At 40.3% G+C, this 23,166-nt stretch overlaps 1 protein-coding gene across 1 annotated transcript in view; it reads left to right on the top strand.

Annotated features, from left to right (window-relative positions):
• Positions 1 to 2,710: 2,710 nt before the first annotated feature.
• Positions 2,711 to 23,166, top strand: part of LOC128106705 (uncharacterized) — a 33,260-nt gene continuing 12,804 nt past the window's right edge. The window contains 14 exon segments of the mRNA XM_052732234.1: positions 2,711 to 2,900; positions 4,835 to 4,962; positions 5,377 to 5,486; positions 5,813 to 6,009; positions 6,315 to 6,557; positions 7,131 to 7,411; positions 8,030 to 8,104; positions 8,106 to 8,243; positions 9,321 to 9,423; positions 9,695 to 9,888; positions 13,097 to 13,190; positions 14,223 to 14,371; positions 21,066 to 21,258; positions 22,610 to 22,737. Of these exon segments, the coding sequence (XP_052588194.1) occupies positions 2,711 to 2,900; positions 4,835 to 4,962; positions 5,377 to 5,486; positions 5,813 to 6,009; positions 6,315 to 6,557; positions 7,131 to 7,411; positions 8,030 to 8,104; positions 8,106 to 8,243; positions 9,321 to 9,423; positions 9,695 to 9,888; positions 13,097 to 13,190; positions 14,223 to 14,371; positions 21,066 to 21,258; positions 22,610 to 22,737 (2,223 nt within the window).

Genomic DNA, 23,166 nt, shown 5'->3' with positions numbered 1-23,166 from the left:
CTAGCATTCTTGACCTGCTCCCTGCTCTCTCACTAACTGTATACAGCAGGAAGGATGGCTTTCCTCTGACCCTGTCCTCTCCAGCGCTCTTGACCTGCTCCCTGCTCTCTCACTAACTGTATACAGCAGGAAGGATGGCTTTCCTCTGACCCTGTCCTCTCTAGCACTCTTGACCTGCTCCCTGCTCTCTCACTAACTGTATACAGCAGGAAGGATGGCTTTCCTCTGACCCTGTCCTCTCTAGCGCTCTTGACCTGCTCCCTGCTCTCTCACTAACCACCACAGTTCCTCTCAGCAATATCCAATATTTGAAATTTTTGTTTTGCAAATATTGCTGTTTTTTCAATATTTAATTTCACATCTTTCCTGATTTAAGATCATTTAGTGTATAGCTAATCAAGCTTATGTTTCAGGATACAACTCTTTTTTTTTTAAATTATTTTTTCATTTTACATTCCAACCGCAGTTTCCCCTCCCTTTCCTCTTTCTGCTCCCCCCCCCCACCTCCTTCCTACCCACAGGACCAAGCCACTCCTCCCTGCATCAAGGCTAAGCATAGGGAATGGGCTCCAAAAAGCCAGTTCATACACCAGGGATAAATCCTAGGTCCACTGCCAGGCGCCCCACAAACAGACCAAGCCACACAACTGTTACCCACATTCAGAGGGCTAGTTCGGTCCCATGCAGGCTCAGTCCAGAGTCCATCATCTCTCACTGGCTCAGGTCAATTGTCTCTGTGGGTTTCCCCATCATGATCTTGACCCCCCCCCTTTGCTTATATAATCCCTTCTCCCTCTCTTCGACTGGACTGCAAGAGCTCAGCCCAGTGCTTGGTTGTAGATCTCTGCATCTGCTTCCATCTGTTACTGGATGAAGGTTCTATGATCCTCTCTGGTTTAAGTTCATTTAGTGTATAGCTAATGAAGCTTATGTTCCAGGGTGCAACTCTTTTTTTTTTTTTAAATATATATCCCAACTACAGTTTCCCTTCTCTCTACTCCTCCCAGTCCCTCTCCCCATAGTCCTCCTCCCCTAGATCCACTCATCTTCTGTTCCCCTTCAGAAAAGAGCAGGCCTCCGTATCAACTGAACATGGCATAACAGTTACAAACCCTCAGATCAGAGCTGGGTGAGGAAACCCAGTAGGAGGAAAAGGGTCCCAGGCAAAAGAGTTAGAGACACCCCCTACTCCCACTGTTAGGAGTCCAACAAGAACATCAACCTACTACACAACCATAACATAGATGCAGAGGACCTAGGTCAGACTCATATAGGCTCCATGATTGCTGCTTCAGTCTCTGTGAGCCCCTATGAGCCCTGCTTAGTTGATTCTTTAGATCATGTTCTCATGGTGTCCTTGACCCCTCTGGTTCCTACAATCCTGCTTTCCCCTCTTCTGTGGGGTTCTCAGAGCTGTTTGACTGTGGGCCTCTGTATCTGTGCCCATCAGCTGCTGGAGGAAGCCTCTCTGATGATGATTGGGCTAGGCTTCCATCTATGATTATAGGAGAATATCATTAGGAATCATTTCATTAGCTTTTTCTCCAGTCATGTTTGGTTCTAGCCTAGGTCTCTGGGCTATCCTAGGTCTCTGGGCTATCCAGCCTCTGGTCCTTGGCCAGTGATAGGCATGGGCTTCCTCCCTTGTCATGGGCCTCAACTTGGACCAGTCATTGGTTGACCACTCCCACAAGTTCTGAGCTACCATTACCCCAAGCACATCTTGCAGGCAGGATAAATTGTAAGTCAAAGGTTTTATGGCTGTGTTAATGTTTCAGTCCCACCACTGGAAGCTTTGCCTGGTTAAAGAAGATGGCCAGTTCATGTAGCTAGAAGTTTCCCTGTGTTTTGGCCAGCAAGCATTTAGGACAAATCTCTCCTACTTGTGTTCCCCAAGTAAACACGCAGAGGCTTATATTAATTATAACTGCTTGGCCACTAGCTCAGGCTTATTACTGACTAGCTCATATACTTAAATTAACCCATAATTCTTATCTACGTTTAGCCACATGGCTTGGTACCTTTTCTCAGTTTTGCCTTGTCACCTTGTTTCCTCTATGTCTGGCTGGCAATTCCTGACTCAGCCTTCCTCTTCCCAGAATTCTCCCTGTCTGCTTATCCTGCCTATACTTCCAGCCTGGCTACTGGCCAATCAGCATTTTCTTTATCAACCAATCAGAGCAACACATATTAACAGCATACAGAACATCCCACAGCAAGTTTAGGCTTTGTATCCTCCATTACTAGGAGTCTTTGCTAGGGTCACCCTCATAGATTCCAGGAAGTTTCCACTGCACTAGGTTTCCACATTGCCCTCGAAATATCCCTCTTTCCAATCAACTCTTCCTCCATTCCCCCACCACTACCCAACCCCTCCTGTTCTCATCCTCACATGCCTCCAGCATACACACAAAATCTATTCTATTTGCCCTTCCCAGGGAGATCCTTGCATCCCCTTAGAGCCTTCCTTGTTACTTAGCCTTTCTAGGTCTGTGAATTATAACATGATTATCATTGACTTAACAGCTAATATCCACTTATAAGTGAGTACATATCATGTTTGCCTTTCTGAGTCTGAATTACCTAACTCAATGATTTTTTTTCTAGTTTCATCCATTTGCATGCAAAGTTCATGATGTCACTTTTTTAACAGCTGAGTAATACTCCATTAATAATTAATCCTACTTGAAGACAGGAGACAACCTGAAAAATGACCTCAGAGACTTGTATGCCAGACCCCATGTGCTTGATTGAGAATGTGAAAGGACAACTGAGGCCTAATCAGAAGGCTTTGGAGACCCTGTCTGCCATCACACAGCCTGTGGTAGTGGTGGCCATTGTGGGTCTCTACCGCACTGGCAAATCCTACCTGATGAACAAGCTAGCTGGGAAGAACACAGGTGAGTGCCACCAACAAAGCTGGGCTGGGTCCCCTTTGTCCACTCACATCATCAGCTTCCAGCATGCAAGTGTGAAGAATTTAATATTTCAGCCACAGTTGAGTTGGTTGTTTATTTATTATTTGTCTTTGAGACAGGGTCTTGCTATGCTACTCAAGCTGTCTTTGAGCTCATGATTCTCTTGCCTTAGCCTTCAGAGTGCTGGGGCTATTGCCTATACACCATAACCATCAGCCCACAGTTTTCCTTTTAAAGACATAAATCATTCCTTTTCTAGATGAAAGCAGTAATAAAAATTACCAATTTATGTATTAATCAACTTTAACATGTTATTATGTTTCTATAACAACAAGTTTCCACTGGTGTCTATATTTAAAAAAGTTGCAATCCATATAGTTTGCTTTAGATTTTTTGTATTATTATAAAATATCTAACATAAAATTTACAACTATTGTCAAATATGCAGTTTTGTGACAGTAGGTAAATTTAAAATTTTGTGTATCCATCACCCCCATCTATCCCTAGAACTATCTCATTTTCCCCTAGAGAAATGAAATCCATCTGTAGCTCATCTCCTAGCATTATCTGACATTCTGTATTTCTAAATTTGACAGCAGTGGAAAAGTCACATAAGTGGACTCATGAGATTTATTTCTTTGTAACTTGCTTCTTTCACTTAACATGGTAGTGTCAAGACTTACCATTGCTAGAATATATACCTATTTTCCTTCTTTTTTAGAGTTCAATAATTGTATGTGTATAACAATTTTGTTATCTGTTCATCTGTACACAGAAACCATTGGGTGCTATTATTAATGCTAATATGAATATTGGTATAAAAATCTTTTTTAGTTCACGCAATTATTTTAGGTTGTATTCTGCTTGTTGCTGTGATCAAATACCCAAGTGAAGCAACTTTAGGAAGACGGGTTTACTCTGACTCACAGTTAAAGGTCTATCAGTTCATTATGGCAAGGAAGACTTGACACAGTATTTCCTTCCATGGTGGTGGAAGCTTATGGATTATTCATATTATACTTAGGCAACAAGAAGTACAAGACCCAAATTAGAGTCACTGTTAACCATCAAAGATCTTCTACTAGCCTACCTCTGCTAGCCAGTCTTCACCTTCCAAAGGTCTACATCTCCAAAAACTGGCACTACCCACTGGGGACCAAGTATTAAAACATATGAGCCTGAGGTGGATGGTTCACACACAAACCATAACATTCTGCCTCTCGGCCCTACTGGTTCATGGCCATCTCAGAATGCAAAATTTATTGGATTTAATCTCCAAAGCCCTCATAATCATAAAGTTCTAATAGCATATAAAATTCCAATGTCTCTTTTGAGGTTCAAGGTTTTAGCTGTGATCCTGTGGAAAATCAAAATACCAGTTACACACTTCCAATATATGACAGCATAGAATAAAAATTCCCATTCCAAAGATAAACAGTATAGTTGGAAAGACCATACCAAAACAACAATAAAGTCCAGACAAAGATCAAACCAAGCTCCGCACCCAGCAGCCAGAGCAGGTGGAGGCTCCCTGTAGGTTCCAAGGGGTTTTTAGTTTTGTTCCTAACCATATCCTCCATCTTAGACCAGCTACACTCAGTACCCCTAGCTTTTCTCAGTGGATACCACACAGTCCTGGCATGTCCTGCATCCTGGAGTATCCACTGCAACTTATATTTTACCTTCACAGCTTTATTCACAGCATTCTCAGGAATTCAACTTGTTTCTGCAATCTTGGTGCAAAACTGGATGAATGTGTGCCTTTTGCATGCTGAATGACTGGAAACTAATTACTTTTCTGCTGAAACTTTGGTTTTAGTTAGATGTCCTGGTCTTTAGTATGCTGATTTTATATCAATTTCTTGAAATACCTGATAGTAACTACATTCCTCTCCTTTTTCTTCTATGCTCTACAGGCTTCTCTCTGGGCTCCACAGTGCAGTCTCACACCAAAGGGATCTGGATGTGGTGTGTCCCTCATCCCCAGAAGGCAGGACACACCTTAGTTCTGCTTGACACTGAGGGCCTGGGAGATGTTGAGAAAGTAAGGATTGAGGGTTCAGTTTGCAATTCATCCTCTCATCTCTTATATTAGATAGCTTTTAATGCTATTTCATTTATATTTACCTAACATGTGTCTAAATTTAGCTACCAGAGTTGAGGAAAAATCTTACAAGGATCATTGAAGAGCAATGTGATTAGTAAACAGTGTTCGTGGGACTAACAACAGGCTAGCAGCATTAATCAGAATCATTATAAATAAAAATGCACATAAAATTGTCATTTTCTTTAGAAAATTGTATTTGAATTTGGATGCCTTGCATAGATCATAAATATCATATAGGTTTTTCTAATTCTTCTAGACACACTCTGTGTGATCATACTCTTGTTATAGTTGATCTGGAAAGTGGCATAAGAACAGAATATATTCCTGACCCATGTGTGTTCTGACTCTCAGGGTGACAACCAGAATGACTGCTGGATCTTTGCCCTGGCTATACTTCTAAGCAGCACCTTTGTGTACAACAGCATGGGAACCATCAACCAGCTGGCCATGGACCAGCTACAGTATCCTTTATGTAGCACAGAGCATAAATATACACACATACACACACATGAGAGAGAGAGAGAGAGAGAGAGAGAGGAGAGAGAGAGAGAGAGAGAGAGAGAGAAAGGAGGAGAGACTGAAAGACTGAGACTCTTCTGTTAACAGGACAGTGGCCTATGTATACTGTAGAGTTAAATTATATATATATGATGCAGAGGGGCATGATACATGTCATACACCTATCAACAGGTTGATAACTGGATCAGAGGAAGGCAATGCAAAGTGTGGTAATAGATGAATCTAATATGAGGATTTGGACCCTGGACCCTCTTCCTTAGCTTCTTAGATATGTGACAGAGCTGACAGATCGGATCAGAACAACATCCTCACCTCATAGCAATGGGGTTGAGGACTCAGCTGAGTTTGTGAGCTTCTTCCCTGATTTCGTATGGACTCTGAGGGATGTGACTGTAAGGCTTGAAGCAGATGGACAAAGCCTCACAGCAGATGAATACCTGGAGAATTCTCTGAAGCTCAAACAAGGTACCTAGACTGTTGTTGGAAAATGGGGAGGAGAGTAACAGAAACGTTTTTTGCAGGTGTTAGTATTCACTGTTTTATTTTCTAGACTATTTCTAAGAAGTAGTTTTTTTTTTTTTATCTGTCTCAATATGTCAATTTCAATGATAGCGTTCCCTGGCAATGGAGACATGTTCACTCTGCACTGTGATCAGATTGTTTAACATCACAAAAAAATGAAACAGAAGGAACATTTATTAGAAGACATCCATAAGTAACACATCAACACCCTATTAGCTGTGTGGCTATATTTCCTTTACTTTCTCCAGGTACCAGCAAAGAAGATAAAAATTACAACCTGCCCCGACTCTGTATTCGAAAGTTTTTCCCCAAGAAGAAATGCTTTGTCTTCTGTCCACCTACTGGGTGGAAGAAGCTTTCTGAGCTTGAGAACCTGCACGATGATGAGTTGGATTCTGATTTTGTGCAGCAGGCAGCTGAGTTCTGTTCCTTCATCCTCAGCTCTTCCAAGGCTAAAGCTCTCCCAGGAGGCATTGGGGTCACTGGAACTCGTGAGTGTCCTGCCCAGTCCTTCTTGATAGCTTTAGAGAGTACACTCCTTGCTGGTAAAGTAACACCCACTCACTTCAATTTTTGACAATTTTTGAAAATTCTAGATATCCTAAACTAATAACTTAAATTTGGGTTAAGAAAATTTAGTGTCTCTGAAAAGTTCCTATAGGTCAAAGTGAAGAGACTCTATCCATATCATTTCTCTACCAAAATGGACTTGCACTGTGCAATTTGGCATCCAAAGGCATATGACACTATTTAGTTTATGTGTAAGTTGATTTTATAGAGTACAGACTCAATGCACATGTCCATATTTTGAGAGCAAAATAGCTGTATAAGGCTAGGACCTAGTGATAATGGGAGTCACAGATACAAAACATTTAGTTTACCTTAAAGTTCTATGGACAATACTGAACTTGGCTAAATTGGAAGTGTGCATTTGTTATCAGGTTTCTGGTTAATATTCATGCTATTGAAGAGTGTATTGATTATTTGTGGACATGCTCAGAACTACAAAATATGAAGACTACTTTACTCTAAAACAAATATTATCACCTGTTTTCTAAATGTAGGACTAGAGAAACTGGTGCTCACATACATCAATGCCATCAGCAGTGGGGATCTCCCCTGCATGGAGAATGCAGTCCTGGCCTTGGCAAAAATAGAGAACTTAGCTGCACTGCAAAAGGCCATTACCCACTATGACCAGCAGATGAGCCAGAGGGTGCAGCTGCCCACAGAGACTCTTCAGGAGCTTCTGGATCAGCACAGGACCTGTGAGAGAGAGGCCATAGAAATCTTCCTCAGGACTTCCTTTAAAGACGAAGACCATTCATTTAAAAAGGAATTACTGGTAAATTTATGCCATGTTTAAATGGATAGGGATTGTGAAATTCAAAATACTATGAGGAAATATCAGGCATTTTTTTTGAGAGGCACTTGTTACCAGATAGTGACAGTCACCTTTTTAATAATCATTAAAAAGAACTTTCTTATTATGGACTCAAATTTTGAAGCTTTTGAAATATACAATATATATATATATATATATATATATATATACACATATATATAGTATATTTACAATCTTCATTCTAATTGCACACATATAAGAGATGATTGGAAACTCCAATTTGATAAGATGCCTTCTGACGTCATACTGATTTACTGTCAAACTAAACAAAATCAAAGAAACTTGACCAGGCAAATGTTGTATCACATATATTCCCTTTATGGTGATGATTGGTCTGTTTTGAGATAGAACTATTTCATTCATGTGTTGTAAAAGTAGTTGTGATTGTGCTAAACACCTTTTAGTTGGAGAAAGGGCTGCGTGAGAAAGTCGGGTTGAGGGAAGAGATGAGGCTCTGCCGTAAGAATGAAGAGTCTTCAAGAAGAACTGCCTCAAGTTCTGGTGTTGAACTAAAGTTTTCCTGTTACTCTTGTTTTGCTTCCTATTTTTGGATTAAAGGCTCAGCTAGAAAAGAAGTGGAAGGGCACCTGTCACGAGAACGTGAAACTATCATCGGACAGGTGCTCACAATTAGCTTCGGAACATCTTCAGCCCTCTAGAAGAAGCAGTGACAAAGGGTGCTTATTCTCAGCCAGGTGGATATTTTCTCTTTGTTGAGAAAAGAGAAGAGCTGAAGGAAAAGTACCTTAGGGAACCCAGGAAGGGGATACAGGTAATCAAGCTTTGTCTATTAACACTGAGAGGCTACTGGCATGCATGCTTGGAACACCAGTGTGTCCAGATGTGATTGCACATGGATCTGGGGTTTTGTAGGCATAGCACTCATTTTCTAAACCAGTAAAAAAGAAAAAACCGCCAAAGGAGTCCATTAATGACATCAGGTGTGTTCAAGTGCTCACCAAAGGCAGTGCATTCAATTAACAGGGATTATGAGGTAATCCACAGTAATAGCTAGACGTTCGATGTTACAGAGGACAGAGATGCAACTAGAAATGATATAAGTTTAGTCTCCAAGATAGCTTTAAGGGAAACAGGATCTGCCTTCAATTCTCTCCTTTCTTGCTCTGTTTCAATTCCTCTGTAGCTGAAAGTTTTCCTGTGCTCGCCCGGCACCAAGGACCCCACAGCCGCTTATAAAATAATCACTCAGAAGCTTACATTAATTAAAACTGCTTGGCCATTAGCTCAGGCTAACTACTGACTAGCTCTTCCACTTAAACTCAGCCCATTTCTGTTAATCTGTATGTTGCCACGTGTTCCATGGCTTTACCTGTGTGCCATTAAATTCTGCTCCCTGGACGGTGGGCTGGTGTCTCCTGACTCAGCCTTCCTCTTCTCAGAATTCTCCTCATCCCCTTATCCCACCTATACTTCCTGCCTGGCTACTGGCCAATCAGTGTTTTATTTATCAACCAATCAGAGTCACATATATTCACAGCATACAGAAAGATATTCACAGCATTTTTCTAATTTGCTTTTCCCATCAAGGCATCATTCTTGAGCATCTTCAGCCCACATGGAGCCATAGTTCTAGAATTACCAATAATGAAAATGGCTGTCCATTTGAAGGGCCCAACTTTCTTTGTTTTAATGTCCCTATTAACTTCTTACAAGACTCTTTCTAGAAGGTCTCACAATTGCCTTTGTGGCAGCATGTGACAGGGAGACTTGAGCTCCAGCACTACCTAATACAAGAAGCATAGCTCCTTGATGAAAAGATGGCAGGGACAGACAGAAACAAACACTTGCACCACTTCCTTCTGTTAACCTGTGTTCTTGGGACTCCAAGGCTGAAGAGATTCTGCAGGCATACCTGAAGTCCAACATGGTTATGGCTGAGACAATTCTGCAGAGAGACCAGGCTCTCACAGTAAAGCAAAAGGAGATTGAAGGTGAGAACTGGCCCAAGAAAATGACTCTAATATCTCTTAAAAGTTTCAACACTCTCCACTAAATCTGTTGTCATTAGACAAGAGCACAAAGAGCAAGATTGTCTTGGCTTCTGAAGTCATTGCTGAGTTTGACAAATGCACTCATCAACATTACGTTTACCTCAAAGAATGTGGTTTCCTCTATAAAGTCACACAGCTTGCTCTTCAGAAGTGGAGAACAAGGAAAGATTTAATGAAGAGGGACTTACTTTACTTCCCTTTTTCTCCTCAGCGGAACAGGCAAAAGCTAAGTCTGCACAGGCTACTGTCAAGATTTTGGAGGAAATGGAAGAGAAGCACGTGCAGATGATGAAGGAGAAAGAAAGATGTCATCAGGAACGAGTGAGGCAGTTGACTGAGAAGATGGAGCAGGAAAGAGCTCAGATAGTGGAGGAGCAAGGGAGGATTCTGGCCCTGAAGCTGCAGGTATTCAGTTGTGTTATGTCAGCGTCATCATCCACTGTCCTCAATCAAAAGCACAGCATAGGGCTAAATATCACAAGATTCTTAATGCAATTCATTTCATTAAGCCTTGCAGAAACCCATCCTGCCTAGACCATTAAAACATCTAAGACCTTGAATTCTACAGGGCCATTTATCTGAGGGAGTCAAGGCAGTCTTGTCATGCCTTGATAGTGACAATGGTGGCTTTCCTTGTCTGTTGTAGTACCAAGGGCAGGTTTGGGTTGATCTTTCTTTCTTTTTCCTTAATTAACATTTTTCCATTATTTTACATACCAGCCACAGTTTCTGCTTCCCTCTCCTCCCGTTCCCTCCCCACAACTCCCATCTACCCTGCTTCCCATCCATCCACTCCTCTGTGTCCATTCCGAAAGGGGCAGGCTTCCCATGAGCTTGAACATAGCATAGCACATCAAGTTGAGATAGAACTGAGCTCCTCCCTCTGTATCGAGGCTGCACAAGATAATCCAGCACAGGGAACAGGTTCCCAACAGCCAGCTAAGCACCAGGGACAGGTCCTGATCTCACTGCTAGGAGCCTTACAAATAGACCAAGCTACACAACTGTCACACACATGCAGAGGGCCTAGATCAGTCCCATGCAGGATCCCTAACTGTTGGTCCAAAGTCCATGTGCTCCCACGAGCTCAGGTTAGCTGTCTGTGTGGGTTCCTCCATCATGACCTTGATCCCCCTGACTGGCACTATCCATCCTCCCTTTCTTCAGGAGGACTCCCAGAGCTCAGCCCAGTGGTTGATTGTGGATTGTGGATCTGCTTTCATCAGTTACTGGATAAAGGCTCTGTGATGACAATTAGGATAGTCACCAATCTGATTACAGGAGATGGCCGGTTCAGGCACCCTCTCCACTATTGCTAGGGGTCTTAGCTGGGGTCATCCTTGTGGATTCCTAGGAGTTTATCTGGCACCAGGTTTCTCCCTAGCCCTTTGTCCTGCCCCCAAACTGCCTCCTGCACCCAGCCCACCCAACCTGCTCCCTCAAATTCCCACCCTCCTTCTTCCCCACCCATACCTCCTGTGTACACAGAAGATCTTTTCTATTTCCCCTTTCCAGGAAAATCTATACATCCCTCGTTGGGTCCTCTTTGTTATCTAGCCTCTCTGGGGCTGTGGATTATAGGTTGGTTATCCTACACTTTACTACTAATAGTCACTTATGAGTAAGTACATACCATGTTTGTCTTTCTGGGTCTGGGTTACCTCACTCAGAATTATTTTTTTAGTTCCATCCATTTGCCTGCAAATTTCATGTGGTCATTATTTTTTACAGATGAGTAATACTCCATTGCATAAATGTACCACATTTTCCATATCCGTTCTTTGGTTGAGGGGCATCTAGGTTGTTTCTGGGTTCTGGCTACTATGAATAATGCTGCTATGAACATAGTTGAGCAAGAGTCCTTGTGGTATGATTGTGCACACTTTGGGTATATGCCCAAGATTAGTATAACTAGATCTTGAGGTAGATTGATTCCCATTTTTTTCTGAGAAACCGCCATATTGATTTCCAACATGGCTATACCAGTTTGCACTCCCACCAGCAATGGAGGAGTGTTCCCTTTACTCCACATCCTCTTCAACATAAACTGTCATCAGTGTTTTTGATCTTAGCCATTCTGACAGGTGTAAGATGGTATCTCAGAGTCTTTTTGATTTGCATTTCCCTGATGTTGAACAATTCCTTAAATATCTTTTGGCCATTTGAGATTCTTCTGTTGAGAATTCTCTGTTTAGATCTCTAGTCCATTTTTTATTTGAGTTGTTTGGTATTTTGATGTCTAGTTTCTTGAGTTCTTCATACTTTTTGAAGATCAGCCCTCTGTCAGATGTGGGATTGGTGAAGATCTTTTCCTATTCTGTAGGTTGCTGTTTTGTCTTATTTACTCTGTCCTTTGCCTTACAGAAGCTTTTCACTTTCAGGAGGTCCCATTTATTAATTGTCAATCTCAGTGTCTGTGTTGCTGGTGTTGTATTCATGAAGCAGTCTCCTGTGCCGATGTTTTCAAGACTAGTGCTCACTTTCTTTTCTATCAGATTCAGTGTAATTGGATTTATGTTGAGGTCTTTGATCCATTTGGAGTTTTGTGCAGGGTAATAGATATCGATCTATTTGCAATCTTCTACATGCCCACCTCCCGTTATGCAAGCACTATTTTTTGAAGATGCTTTTATTTTTCCATTGTGTATTTTTGGCTTCTTTGTCCAAAATTGGGTGTTCACAGGTGTGTGGATTTATATCAGGGTCTTCAATTCAATTCTATTGATCTGCATGTCTGTTTTTGTGCCAATACCAAGCTGTTTTTATTACTATAGCTCTATAGTAGAGCTTGAAGTCAGGGATGGTGATACCTCCAGAAGTTCCTTTATTGTATAGGATTGTTTTAGCTACCCTGTTTTTTGTTTGTTTGTTTGTTTGTTTTTCCATATGAAGTTGAATATTGTTCTTTTGAGGTCTGTGAAGAATTGTGTCGAGATTTTGATAAGGACTGCATTGAATCTGTAGATTGCTTTTGATAAGATTGCCATCTTTACCATGTTAATCTTACCTATCCATGAACATGGGAGATCTTTCCATTTTCTCATGTCTTCTTCAATTTCTTTCTTCAAAGACTTAAAGTTCTTGTCATACAGGTATTTTACTTGTTTGGTTATAGTTAACCCTAGGATATTTTATATTATTTGTGGCTATTGTAAATGGTGTTGTATCTTGGGTTGACTTTTCTAATGTTAATGTTCCCTCAGGGAAAAGTAATCTCTGAATGGACTAATGCAGTCCTGCTCATTGTTATACTGGATTGTCAGTATTTAGGTCACCAATTTTATGAATGAGTTTGGCAACCCTAGGGCTCTGTCTGTCTGTCTGTCTGTCTCTCTCTTTCTCTCTCTCTCTCTCTTAAAGGGATCCCATAACTGGGAGATCTAGAGAAGACTCCAAGTTAACAATGGACCCAGCCTATCTCTGAAGGGGATGAAGAGGATAATGGATGATAAAAATGAACAGAATTCATTTACACATTTATGACATTGTTGAAGAATAACTATAGCAACAGAGAAAAAGTGTTGAAAGCTGATAGTGAAAAGAGATCTAGGCAGCTAGGAATATTCATCCATCTTGTTATTCTTGCAGCTTCATTACTCAATTTTCTTTTTAGGAACAGGAACGACTGCTCAAGGAAGGGTTGAAAGAAGAGAGTATAAGGCTTCAAAATGAGATTCAGGTTATGGAAAAGAAAAACAGAGAAAAAGGTACTTTGCTTACATGTTATTATAATCTATGAATTCAAAAATGGAGTTTTCTCCTCTACATTCTTGCCAGGGCACAAATTTAAGAGCAACTTCGGGGCATCAGATGATTGTCAGTAAATGAACTTCTGTTCTTAATGCTTGCATATCTCTTTTGCCATCAAGTTTATAAAGATGAAGCCCAGGTAGGGGTAAATGTGTTAGCCACTAGTCATACATGGTACTGACTAATGTAACCTTAACAGAATCCATTGTGAAAAGTCTATCATTAGTTGAGATGCACTTTCAATTATATAATCAAGATGCTATTTAAAAGAGGGATTTACCTGCCATAATCTGGATTACTTCCTTATTCCTACCATGCTTTTAGACATCTTCTATAACAACATTTTCTCAAGGGTTACCTGCACCTGGGGATGCATCTGGAGTGTTATGCATTATAGGATGAATCAGGTAAAACTGAGCAATGTCTTTGGGTGTAGTTCAGGATTGTGCCTGCTTTGTGACCAATGATCATAAGAAGGAAGTCCTCATCTTCCACAAGTTAGGACAGTAGTCTGGCTTTGATATGTAGACTGTACAATTTCTCAGCTGGATCAAGGCTATATGATATGTAGCCAGTGATCTATATCCCAGTGACCATTAGAAGAATGCTCACATTTGTACAATAGTAAATGTGTTAGTAGTTGAGGATTAGCATCTGATGTCTATAAAAGCCCTTTGGTTAACTACCACAGCCTTTCCTGTTGTTCCACATATAATCATTAAACTACAATGATCACACACACACACACACACACACACACACACACACACACACACACACACACACACTGGTGTTTATATAGCAGAGGTGTTCTGTTTTTCATGAAACCATTCATGAGTAAGGCATAAATGCAGTCAACAAAAGTGGGAATTTTCCAGTGAAAAATTAAGGTGACAGGATTTCCTCTATGTAATAGCAACAATAGCAGAAAGAAGGAGCTGGCACAGTAATGCTACATTAATTTTCTGATTAATTTTCCTTCTCAATAGTACATGAAGAAGCTGAATATGCTCAGTCTGCCATGAAAATGCTGGAGGATATGCACAAGATGGAACAGCACATAATGGCACAGAAAGGAAAAAGTCATCAGGAGCACATGAAGCAATTAACTGAGAAGAAAGAGGCTCTTGGATGTCAGGTAATCCATCCCACAATATTCACACAGAATAGGCAGAGAACATATAAAAATTAATAAAACATGCTCATTCCATATTTGGAAAGTGGGCTGGTTTGTTGTTTAATAATCTATGCAGTATCTCAAATGACATAGAAGGGTGATTATTGCATTACACCATTGTCTTAGGGTTTCTATTGCTATGATAAAACACCATGACCAGAAGCAGCTTGGAGAGAAAAGAATTATTTCTGCTTACAACACTCAGGTCATACTCCATTTTGGAGGAAAGTTAGGGCAGGATTTGAGTTAGGAACCTGGAGGTAGGAACTGAAGCAGAGACCATGGAAGAGTGCTGCTTACTGCCTTGCTCCATGGCTTCCTCGACCTGTTTTATATATAATATATATATACACACACATACTCCAGGACTACCTGTTCAGGGTGGTACCACTAATTAATCACTAATCAACAACTAATTAGGAAAATACTGTATAGGCTTACCCACAAGGTAATCATACGGAGGCATTTGCTCAATTGTGATTCCCTCTTCTCAGATAACTTGTCAACTTGTCAAGTTGACAAGACAAACAAGCAAACAAAAACAGGGTAGCAAACCAGCTGTAGAACTGTGCTGTTTTTTCACCAACACAGTGGCTGCACCTGAATCTACAGCTGTTTCAGTCATAATGGCAGCTCCGCAGTTACTGGACCACTTTTCAGGCAACAGCCTGGTTGAACTTTTACATCCTGCTGGATCCACCTCCTGCTGCTGCCACCAAATGTAGTTTTTAACTGAATATCTATCATTCTATTTACCAAAAAAGACTCGAGTCATAGGCTGGGGTGAAAACCATCTAACCCAGAGGTTAAGAAGCAATTAGCTGACCTACCCTCTTCACCAGCATCTCAGAAAGAGTGTCATTTCTATCACTCCAAATAGGATGGCCACACTCAAAGTCCCTCTCTACTACTTCCTGTGTGTCTCTCTAGATGTATTTTCTGGACTTCCTATGACTCTCTATGATTACTTTCTGTCAGCTAGTTGCTGGCTCTGCTTCCTGACACAAGGTTAGTTTTATTTAATTAACGTAAACACAAACTTGGGATTCACAGTGTTATCATATATCCCTCAACACAACTGGGCTTAGGTGACCTAGGAGTGGTGAGATGAGGAGATGTTCACTTGTGCCTGGAGAGGTCAATTTTGACTTATGGTCAAACTGCCCCTCTCAGGCTTCAGGAGTACTTTGCTGACTATACCATACACCTAAGGAGAGGTTGGAAACTATGGAAACACATGAGCTTTGCTTCATGCTGTCTTGGGCCACAGGGACAGACAAGGCCTACTGATGGTCTCTGCTTGTTTGTGCCATTAAACATTCCCTTACTGGAATGAAAACAATCAACAACTAATGGTGATAGACATGAAACCATCAGATCTTGATTATCCCTGTTGTGAGCTCTTTTCTGTCAGCCTAGAAACAAATGAAACACACATCTCTTTATTAAACTAAACTATGCTTTCTCTGAGCTCTATCACAGTCTGTTCTGTTCTATTTGTGAACTTCACTCATCTTTTTCCCCTTGTGCTGGAGACCAAGCACAGAGGCTTGGATGTAAATTATCTACCAAAAATAAACACCCAACCTCTTCCTCATTGTCTCTCATTCCCTAATACACAGTTGCTCTCCTGTAAGCCAATATGACTGCTGCCTTCATCAATGAACTGTTCATTTTGAAGTCACCGATTGACTTCAGTTTGCCTGTTCTCGGCAAGGCCTATCATGGGTACACATCTCAGTCAACTCTGGATACTATCACAGAACACTATAGACTGGGTAGAGAAAAAATGTACTTCATGTACCCAGGATGAGTGAGTAGTCCAAGAACAATGTCTCATCAAAGTCAGTGTCCGGTTAGGGCACCCTTTTTGGTTCACAGGCTGCAGTGTTCTTTCTGTCTTCACATGGTAGACTCAGAAAGCCCTGCTCTCTTCCTTTTCTTACAAGGATATTGATCATGGGAACTCCTCCTGTTTAATGTCATCTAAGTCTGATGATCTGTGAAGGGCTCCCATGTACACTGAGTACTAGGGATTCAATATACAAATTGGGGAAGGTATAAACATTCAGACCATAGTTCTCTACAATTATCATTTCAGTATCAAACATTGCTTCTCACATTTTATGATTGTTTTTATACACACGTATACATCCACAAGAATGGACTCTAATGGAAGAAGATTGATAATACACAAAATAAGCTCACAAATGTAAAATTAATTTTGTAGTTATACATAATGTATGTGTATTTACACACATACACATATGTATGAAATATCACTATTATCCCAGGAAGATCTACATGACACAGGACAAGAATTTATCTCTGTTTTGTTAATAACTAGATTCTGAACACTTTGAACTGTGCCCAGCATATAACAGTTCTTTTTTCTCTCTTCCTCCCTTCCGCTTTCTCTCTTCTTCCTTCCTTCTTCCACCACCCCTTTCTTCACCCCACCTCTCTCAGAATGGAACAGGGCAGACTTTATGGTGTATAGAGATAAGATGGAACTAATTTGACTCTTAACAAAACTAGACATTGAGCAAATATAGGCTTAAATTGATGTGAAGTTCAAGAGTCAGATCATCCTACAAAGTTACGCACGACAGTGAGACTGGCCCATGAACTGGAGGAACTGTCTATCACCAGCTCCAGCTCCAGTGTGTTGGTGCTTTTCAGTAACATTGACTGAATCACCCAGACAAGCAACTTTGGATCATTCTAAATGTCCCCATCATATTTTAATCTTGTCAGCTGTTTAATATGCTATTTCCTGTCAGTTTAAATTCTCTACCATCTCTATTCAGTGTTATTCTATTTGTCTCTCAATATCTCTTCTATACTCTTTCTTAATTCATGTGTGTGTGTGTGTGTGTGTGTGTGTGTGTGTGTGTGTGTGTGATATGCACATGTGTGTATTTGTGAGTGCATACATATGCAGAGACCAGAGGAAGATTATGATGTTCTCTTCATCAGTCTCTGCCTTATTACCATGAGAGAGGGCTTCTCACAGAAATTGGAATTAGTCTGGCAGCTATCAAGCATCAGCATCCTCCTGTCTCAACCCCACACAGTTCTAAGTCTAGTGCTTTCTTAGTGGATTCTGGGATTCTCAGCTACACATACTTGCACAGCAAATCCTCTCACTCCCTGAGTCATCTCATCCATGTTTAATTAATTTTCCTTCAACTCATACTTGATCACTTTCCTTTTTACTCCTTATATATTCATAATAAGTATATATCTGGTAGCATTTATTTATGCATATGTGAAAATGGCATATTGTCTGTTTTTTACTATATACCATGAGACATTCATGGTTAATTTGTCACAAATTGATGTTCATTTTCTTGTACCACTTTTTCTTTCTTTTACTGTTTATCTATATTTCTTTTAATGCCTATCTTATCATTTTGGAAGAGAGGCTGTCAATGAGACCTAATTGTTACAAATGAGGTATGAATAGAAATATGCATGAAAATTCACCCATGATATGTTCTTAATGAGAGGAGACCTAGACTCTTTCCTTTTCCCTTTATTTACTGGATGGAATGTGTATGATGAGGACTAATTGTGAACCATGAGGTATGAAAAAAGAGAGCTAACTGCTGACTCCACATGGGAGACCTTGATTTGGGGGATGTGGGGTGGCTTGGGAGGGAAGGTTGGGATGGGAGGAGGGAGGAGATGGGATCTGTGGGTGGTATGTAGAGTAAGTAGGAAATTTCTTAATAAAGAAAAATGAAAAAAATCTAAAAAAAGAAAAAAATTAAAAAAGAAAAGAAAAAAAGAGAGCTAAGCAGAAATAGAATAGTAAGACACCCATTTGTGAAACAGATCCAAGCATTCTTTGTCTTGAGCCCCTGAAAAGGCAAATGAACTATCAAATGCTTAAACCACAGTGTTCTGGAGGCAGTTCTGCTGACTACCAGTGAGCCAGATCCTAGTTGGTAAACATCCCAAGACACTTTTGAGTTCTACATTGACCATGGCATTATGATCACCAAGTATGTAATGAATAAGCCAATCATGGTATTAAATAAGAGTAGATGGGGTTGGCTGATGTGTCTCTCACATGATGTATAGTGAGCCAAACTTCCCTTCCCCAAGCCTCACATGTACTATAGGCAGCCTGTTCATTCTGCAGGCATTTCAGGGTTTACAATATGACTTCAGGGAAACAGTTCCTTTGCAGATCAGAGCACATACTGAAAACACATACATGACTGGCAATAAAGAACCCTAGTAGCTTCTCTGTCAACAACATTGTCACATGAAATTGTTAAGAAGAAAGGAGATTTGGGCAGGTAACTTTTCATAGAGGATAAATGTGGTAAAAAAAAAACCAATTATTCTTTAAATCAGACTTGTCCATGGATAGACTAAGGTCTCTGCCAAATCATTTAGCCTTATCCTCTGCTGCTTTTACCCATCTACAATAAAGAGATAATTTAAAAAGTCATCTTTAGGCTCCTTCTCAGGATCAGTAAGATAATGAACACAAGATATCTGTACCAGGTATTTCCATACAGATGTATTTATTAACAAGAATATAGAAAATGGGTCATTAAATACTTGGACATGGACTAGAGTTTTGGTTGCATGGAGCTCTGGACTCATGTGGTACTCAGGTGCTGTGATATGTTTGAACATTTATAACTAATTAAGTCTTTCAAAATGTTGTCATCTTGGATTTTTGAGGTAAGCTTTTTAATCCAGTAACAAGTGTCTGTATCAGAAAGAGGCAGAGAGAGAGAGAGAGAGAGGGAGAGAGAGAGAGAGAGAGAGAGAGAGAGAGAGAGAGAGAGAGAGAGAGATTTAACACAGAAAAGAATAAAACAGAGAAGTAGAGATGGTAATGTCAAGCAAAAGAAAGAGATATGGCAAAACCTGAAGCAGAAGAGACTCCAAAACTGTGAAGAAGCAAGGAATAGTGTTACCTTAATTGCTGGGAGGAAGACCACTTCTTCTAGATGATTTTGGACCTCTGGCATCCAAGATATGAGAAAGTAATTTTCTGTATTTCAAGCCACTTGATTTGGCATTTTGTTGAGGTAGACTTAGAAATTACTAAGATTTAGCCACTGAAATATGGCATGGTGCCATAACAAATACTTAGATTCATGGAAATAATTAGAGGTTAATTGTAAGAGGTACAGTAGAAAAGTTCTAGATTGATTTAAAAGGAATGTTGGTGAAAATGTGGGCAACTAATTTTCTGGTGAGGGCTCAGAAGGAAGTGAGGAGAATGTCACAGAAAGCACCTGCCATTCTAAGGAATGATATTACCATTAATAATATAGTGATGGGAAAATGAATGTAAAAGAGACTTTTGTTAAGGCACAGGAGAAAGTGAGGAGCGTGTGATTAGAAGTTGGCAAAAGAATCTTTTTATGCAGTGGTAGAAAACTTGGCTAAATTAATTAACATTTGTGCAGGAAAAGACATGCTTGTAAAGATGAATTGTAGCCCGTGTGATTTGAAGGGGAAGTATGGTTTCTCCTTGTTGCTTAGAGAAAATGTGTTAGGGAAGAAATTAAATAGGAACCAGCAGGAGACTTTTGACCTGTCCATGCAGATTCCAAATGATGCCACAGTTAAGAAATTCCTCTTGGGAAGGGGACTATGCAAAGAAAGTCGAGTGTGTGGATGCAGGAATTTTTGTTGCAAGTTGGGCATGTGATACATGGGTCCTCTCAGTACTTCTGCACAAGACAGAGGTGAAGGTGGGATGGATATTCATGAAGAATCAGTAGTGCACCATTTTCTGTTACTGTACAGAACCCTAGTGTGTACATAGAAGACTCATGGGGGCTCTCAAAATGTTGAATCAACAGCAATCTAGATGATGGTTTAGATAGATTTATATTTAGAATTTGTACATTCATGTTTATGTTTAGAAATGGAGCTAATGCCACATTAGTTATGGACTTTTACAGAAGTTAGAATGCAATGGATACACTTTGCATTTGAGGCAAATGTGAATCTCACAGGTCCAGAAGGCATTCTACAGAAATTCTGCTACTTCAATTCAGCAAGTCTAAAACAAGGTCATAGGATTACCCATTCCAACACAGGCTACTCCTCAAGAAAGAAAACAATGATTACCTTTCAGTCTTTCAAATATGTGTCCATGTCCTAGCCACCAGAACCAGGTTCCCCTGAATGTCACCTTCTGATTTGTTTTTTAAGATGGCATAATTAAGTTATAGGTCTTAAAATGAGACCATGTTGGTTTTCTTTCTGGTGGGCACCTTGTCTAATTGACTAATAATATACATTAAAGAGAAAGGCAGAGGGAAATTTGAAAAAGACAGAAGTCAAAGAAAGAGAATACAAAATATCAATGAAATGACAAATGCCATAAGAAGCTGAGTCGGCTGGCACTCAGAGACAAGTGTTCACCCCCAAATCCCCATAGAGCACACAGCCCTGCCCACTTACCAAACATTCAGGTGTTTGACCCAAGTATGAGACAAGAAAATACTGTCATGGTTTTAATGTACAGTTTGTGCCATTATAATTTGATAGAGGCCCAGGAAACTAGTCCAGCTACACAAGCAGTAACCTCTGATGACCATGCCTTGAATAAACACCATTTGAAATACCTTCAGGATGCAGTATTGTACTGACAGCCTTTTTGGTTTGACAGGTTTTCGTGGCATCAGAAACGATGAAGGCCCCCATGTGTCTGGTGGAAAATAAGAACAAGCAGCTGTCAGTGAATCCAGGTGCCATCCAGATTCTTAACAGTATTTCTCAACCTGTTGTGGTGGTGGGCATTGTGGGAATGTACCGCACAGGAAAATCATACCTGATGAACTGCCTGGCTGGACAGAACCATGGTGAGTGTTGTCATGGACAGAGGCCAATTGCTTGAATTCCTTATAGCTTAGGTTCTTATTTGTGATAGAGTTACATATGGGAAAGCCAGTCTACCCGAAGAAGAAAAGTAAATCTTGACCTTCAGTTAATTATAGGCATCCGTTCCTTTTCTTGTTTAACTTCTGTTAATGGAATAACTCATGCTGCTTCTCAGGATCCAATTAATTTGTTTTAACCTTCACTTACTCAACAGTTGTAGTTATGTCTCCTCTTTTTAAAAAAAATGTTTTGTTTTCTGTGTGGAATGTGTTCATCCCAGTAAGGTGACTTTGTTATTTAATGTGTAATAATCCTTCTGGGCTCCACATTCCACCATGAGTACCCCATACCTCATTTACCAATTTTTTAAGGTAATGTGCAATCTCTGTATGTTTCTAGTCACCAGTCTTCTATTTTATTTAAAAATTTAATTTAAACATTTATGTTGCTAGAGTTTTCCTGCCTGGCCCACAGTCAGGACAAATCTCTCTCACCTGCCAGTCCCACAGACGCTCAGACCCGACCAAGTAAACACAGAGACTTATATTGGTTACAAACTGTATGGCTGTGGCAGGCTTCTTGCTAACTGTTCTTACAGCTTAAATTAATCCATTTCCATTAATCTATACCTTGCCACGTGGCTTGTGGCTTACCGGTACTTTACATCTTCCTTATCCTGATGGCGGCTGGCAGTGTCTCTCTGACTCAGCCTTCCACTTCCCAGCTTTATTCTCCTCCTTGTCCCGCCTACACTTCCTGCCTAGCCAATGGCCAATCAGTGTTTTATTTATTGACTAATCAGCAACACATTTGTCATACAGAACATCCCACAGCACGTTTATTTATATGTACATTTCTTTTTTGAGTCTAGTTTCAGGTATCCCAGGCTAGCCTTGAACTCACTGTATAACTGGAGATGATGTTGAATTAATCTTCCTGTCTCCATTCAGGCTTTAAAGAACAAGAATGTTCAGATTCATTCTTGTCATCAGCAGCCTTCACTTCACTTAGCTCAGAAGATGCTCTTTCATTTCCATCTTGGACCCTTACTTAGCATTGTCCACATAGCTAATTTCTTCTTGCTTCTTGAAATAGATCGTAAATGAAGTCAGTTGCTTATGATGAAGTGGAGACATGGAGACACCACCATTTTATTTTCTGGGATGCTCTGCCATGCTGAAATGAAACAGTTCCTTAGCTGCCTGATCTATCTGCTTGTATATATATATATATATATATATATATATATATATATATATATATATATATATATATATATATATCAGGAATGTATATCAGAAAAATATATTTATATTTTCCTCTTCCCTTCAGGCTTCCCTCTGGGCTCCACAGTACAGTCTCAAACCAAGGGCATCTGGATGTGGTGTGTGCCCCACCCCACCAAACCAAATCACACCCTCATCCTTCTAGACACTGAGGGTCTTGGGGATGTAGAAAAGGTGAGTCAGAAAGAGAGTGACAGATGAAGTTACTATTGATTTCTCCTTGTGTTTTAATAATCTCCTGCAATTCAACATATGGAATGTAGTCTGTCTAGAAACAAAACCATAGAAGATGACTTGAACTTGATGCTTTTAGCCACATTTCTCAGGAAAAACAAACACCAAATATTGCATACTGTTAGATAAAGCATGTATTTCTTTTCAAAGAAGTGAATAATTAGACTGCATTGAACCCATCGTCTTTCAGTGGCTCAGTCCTTTGGAATTAGCTCTGGAGACACTGGTGAGAAGGGGAAAGGTTCTGCCCTAATGCAGGTCTCATAACCATGTGTATCCAATGACCTTAATCTGCTGCTATTGATGCATCAGTATTTAAACAAGGTAGGCTCCCATGAGAGCAGAGATGGGGTGCTTTATTGGCATAAG

Source organism: Peromyscus californicus, unplaced genomic scaffold, assembly GCF_007827085.1.
Source record: "Peromyscus californicus insignis strain IS unplaced genomic scaffold, ASM782708v3 Scaffold_9__1_contigs__length_137607984, whole genome shotgun sequence".
Taxonomy (NCBI): domain Eukaryota; kingdom Metazoa; phylum Chordata; class Mammalia; order Rodentia; family Cricetidae; genus Peromyscus; species Peromyscus californicus.
Note: the sequence above shows the minus strand (reverse complement) of the source record. Positions and strands in the feature narration are given on the sequence as shown.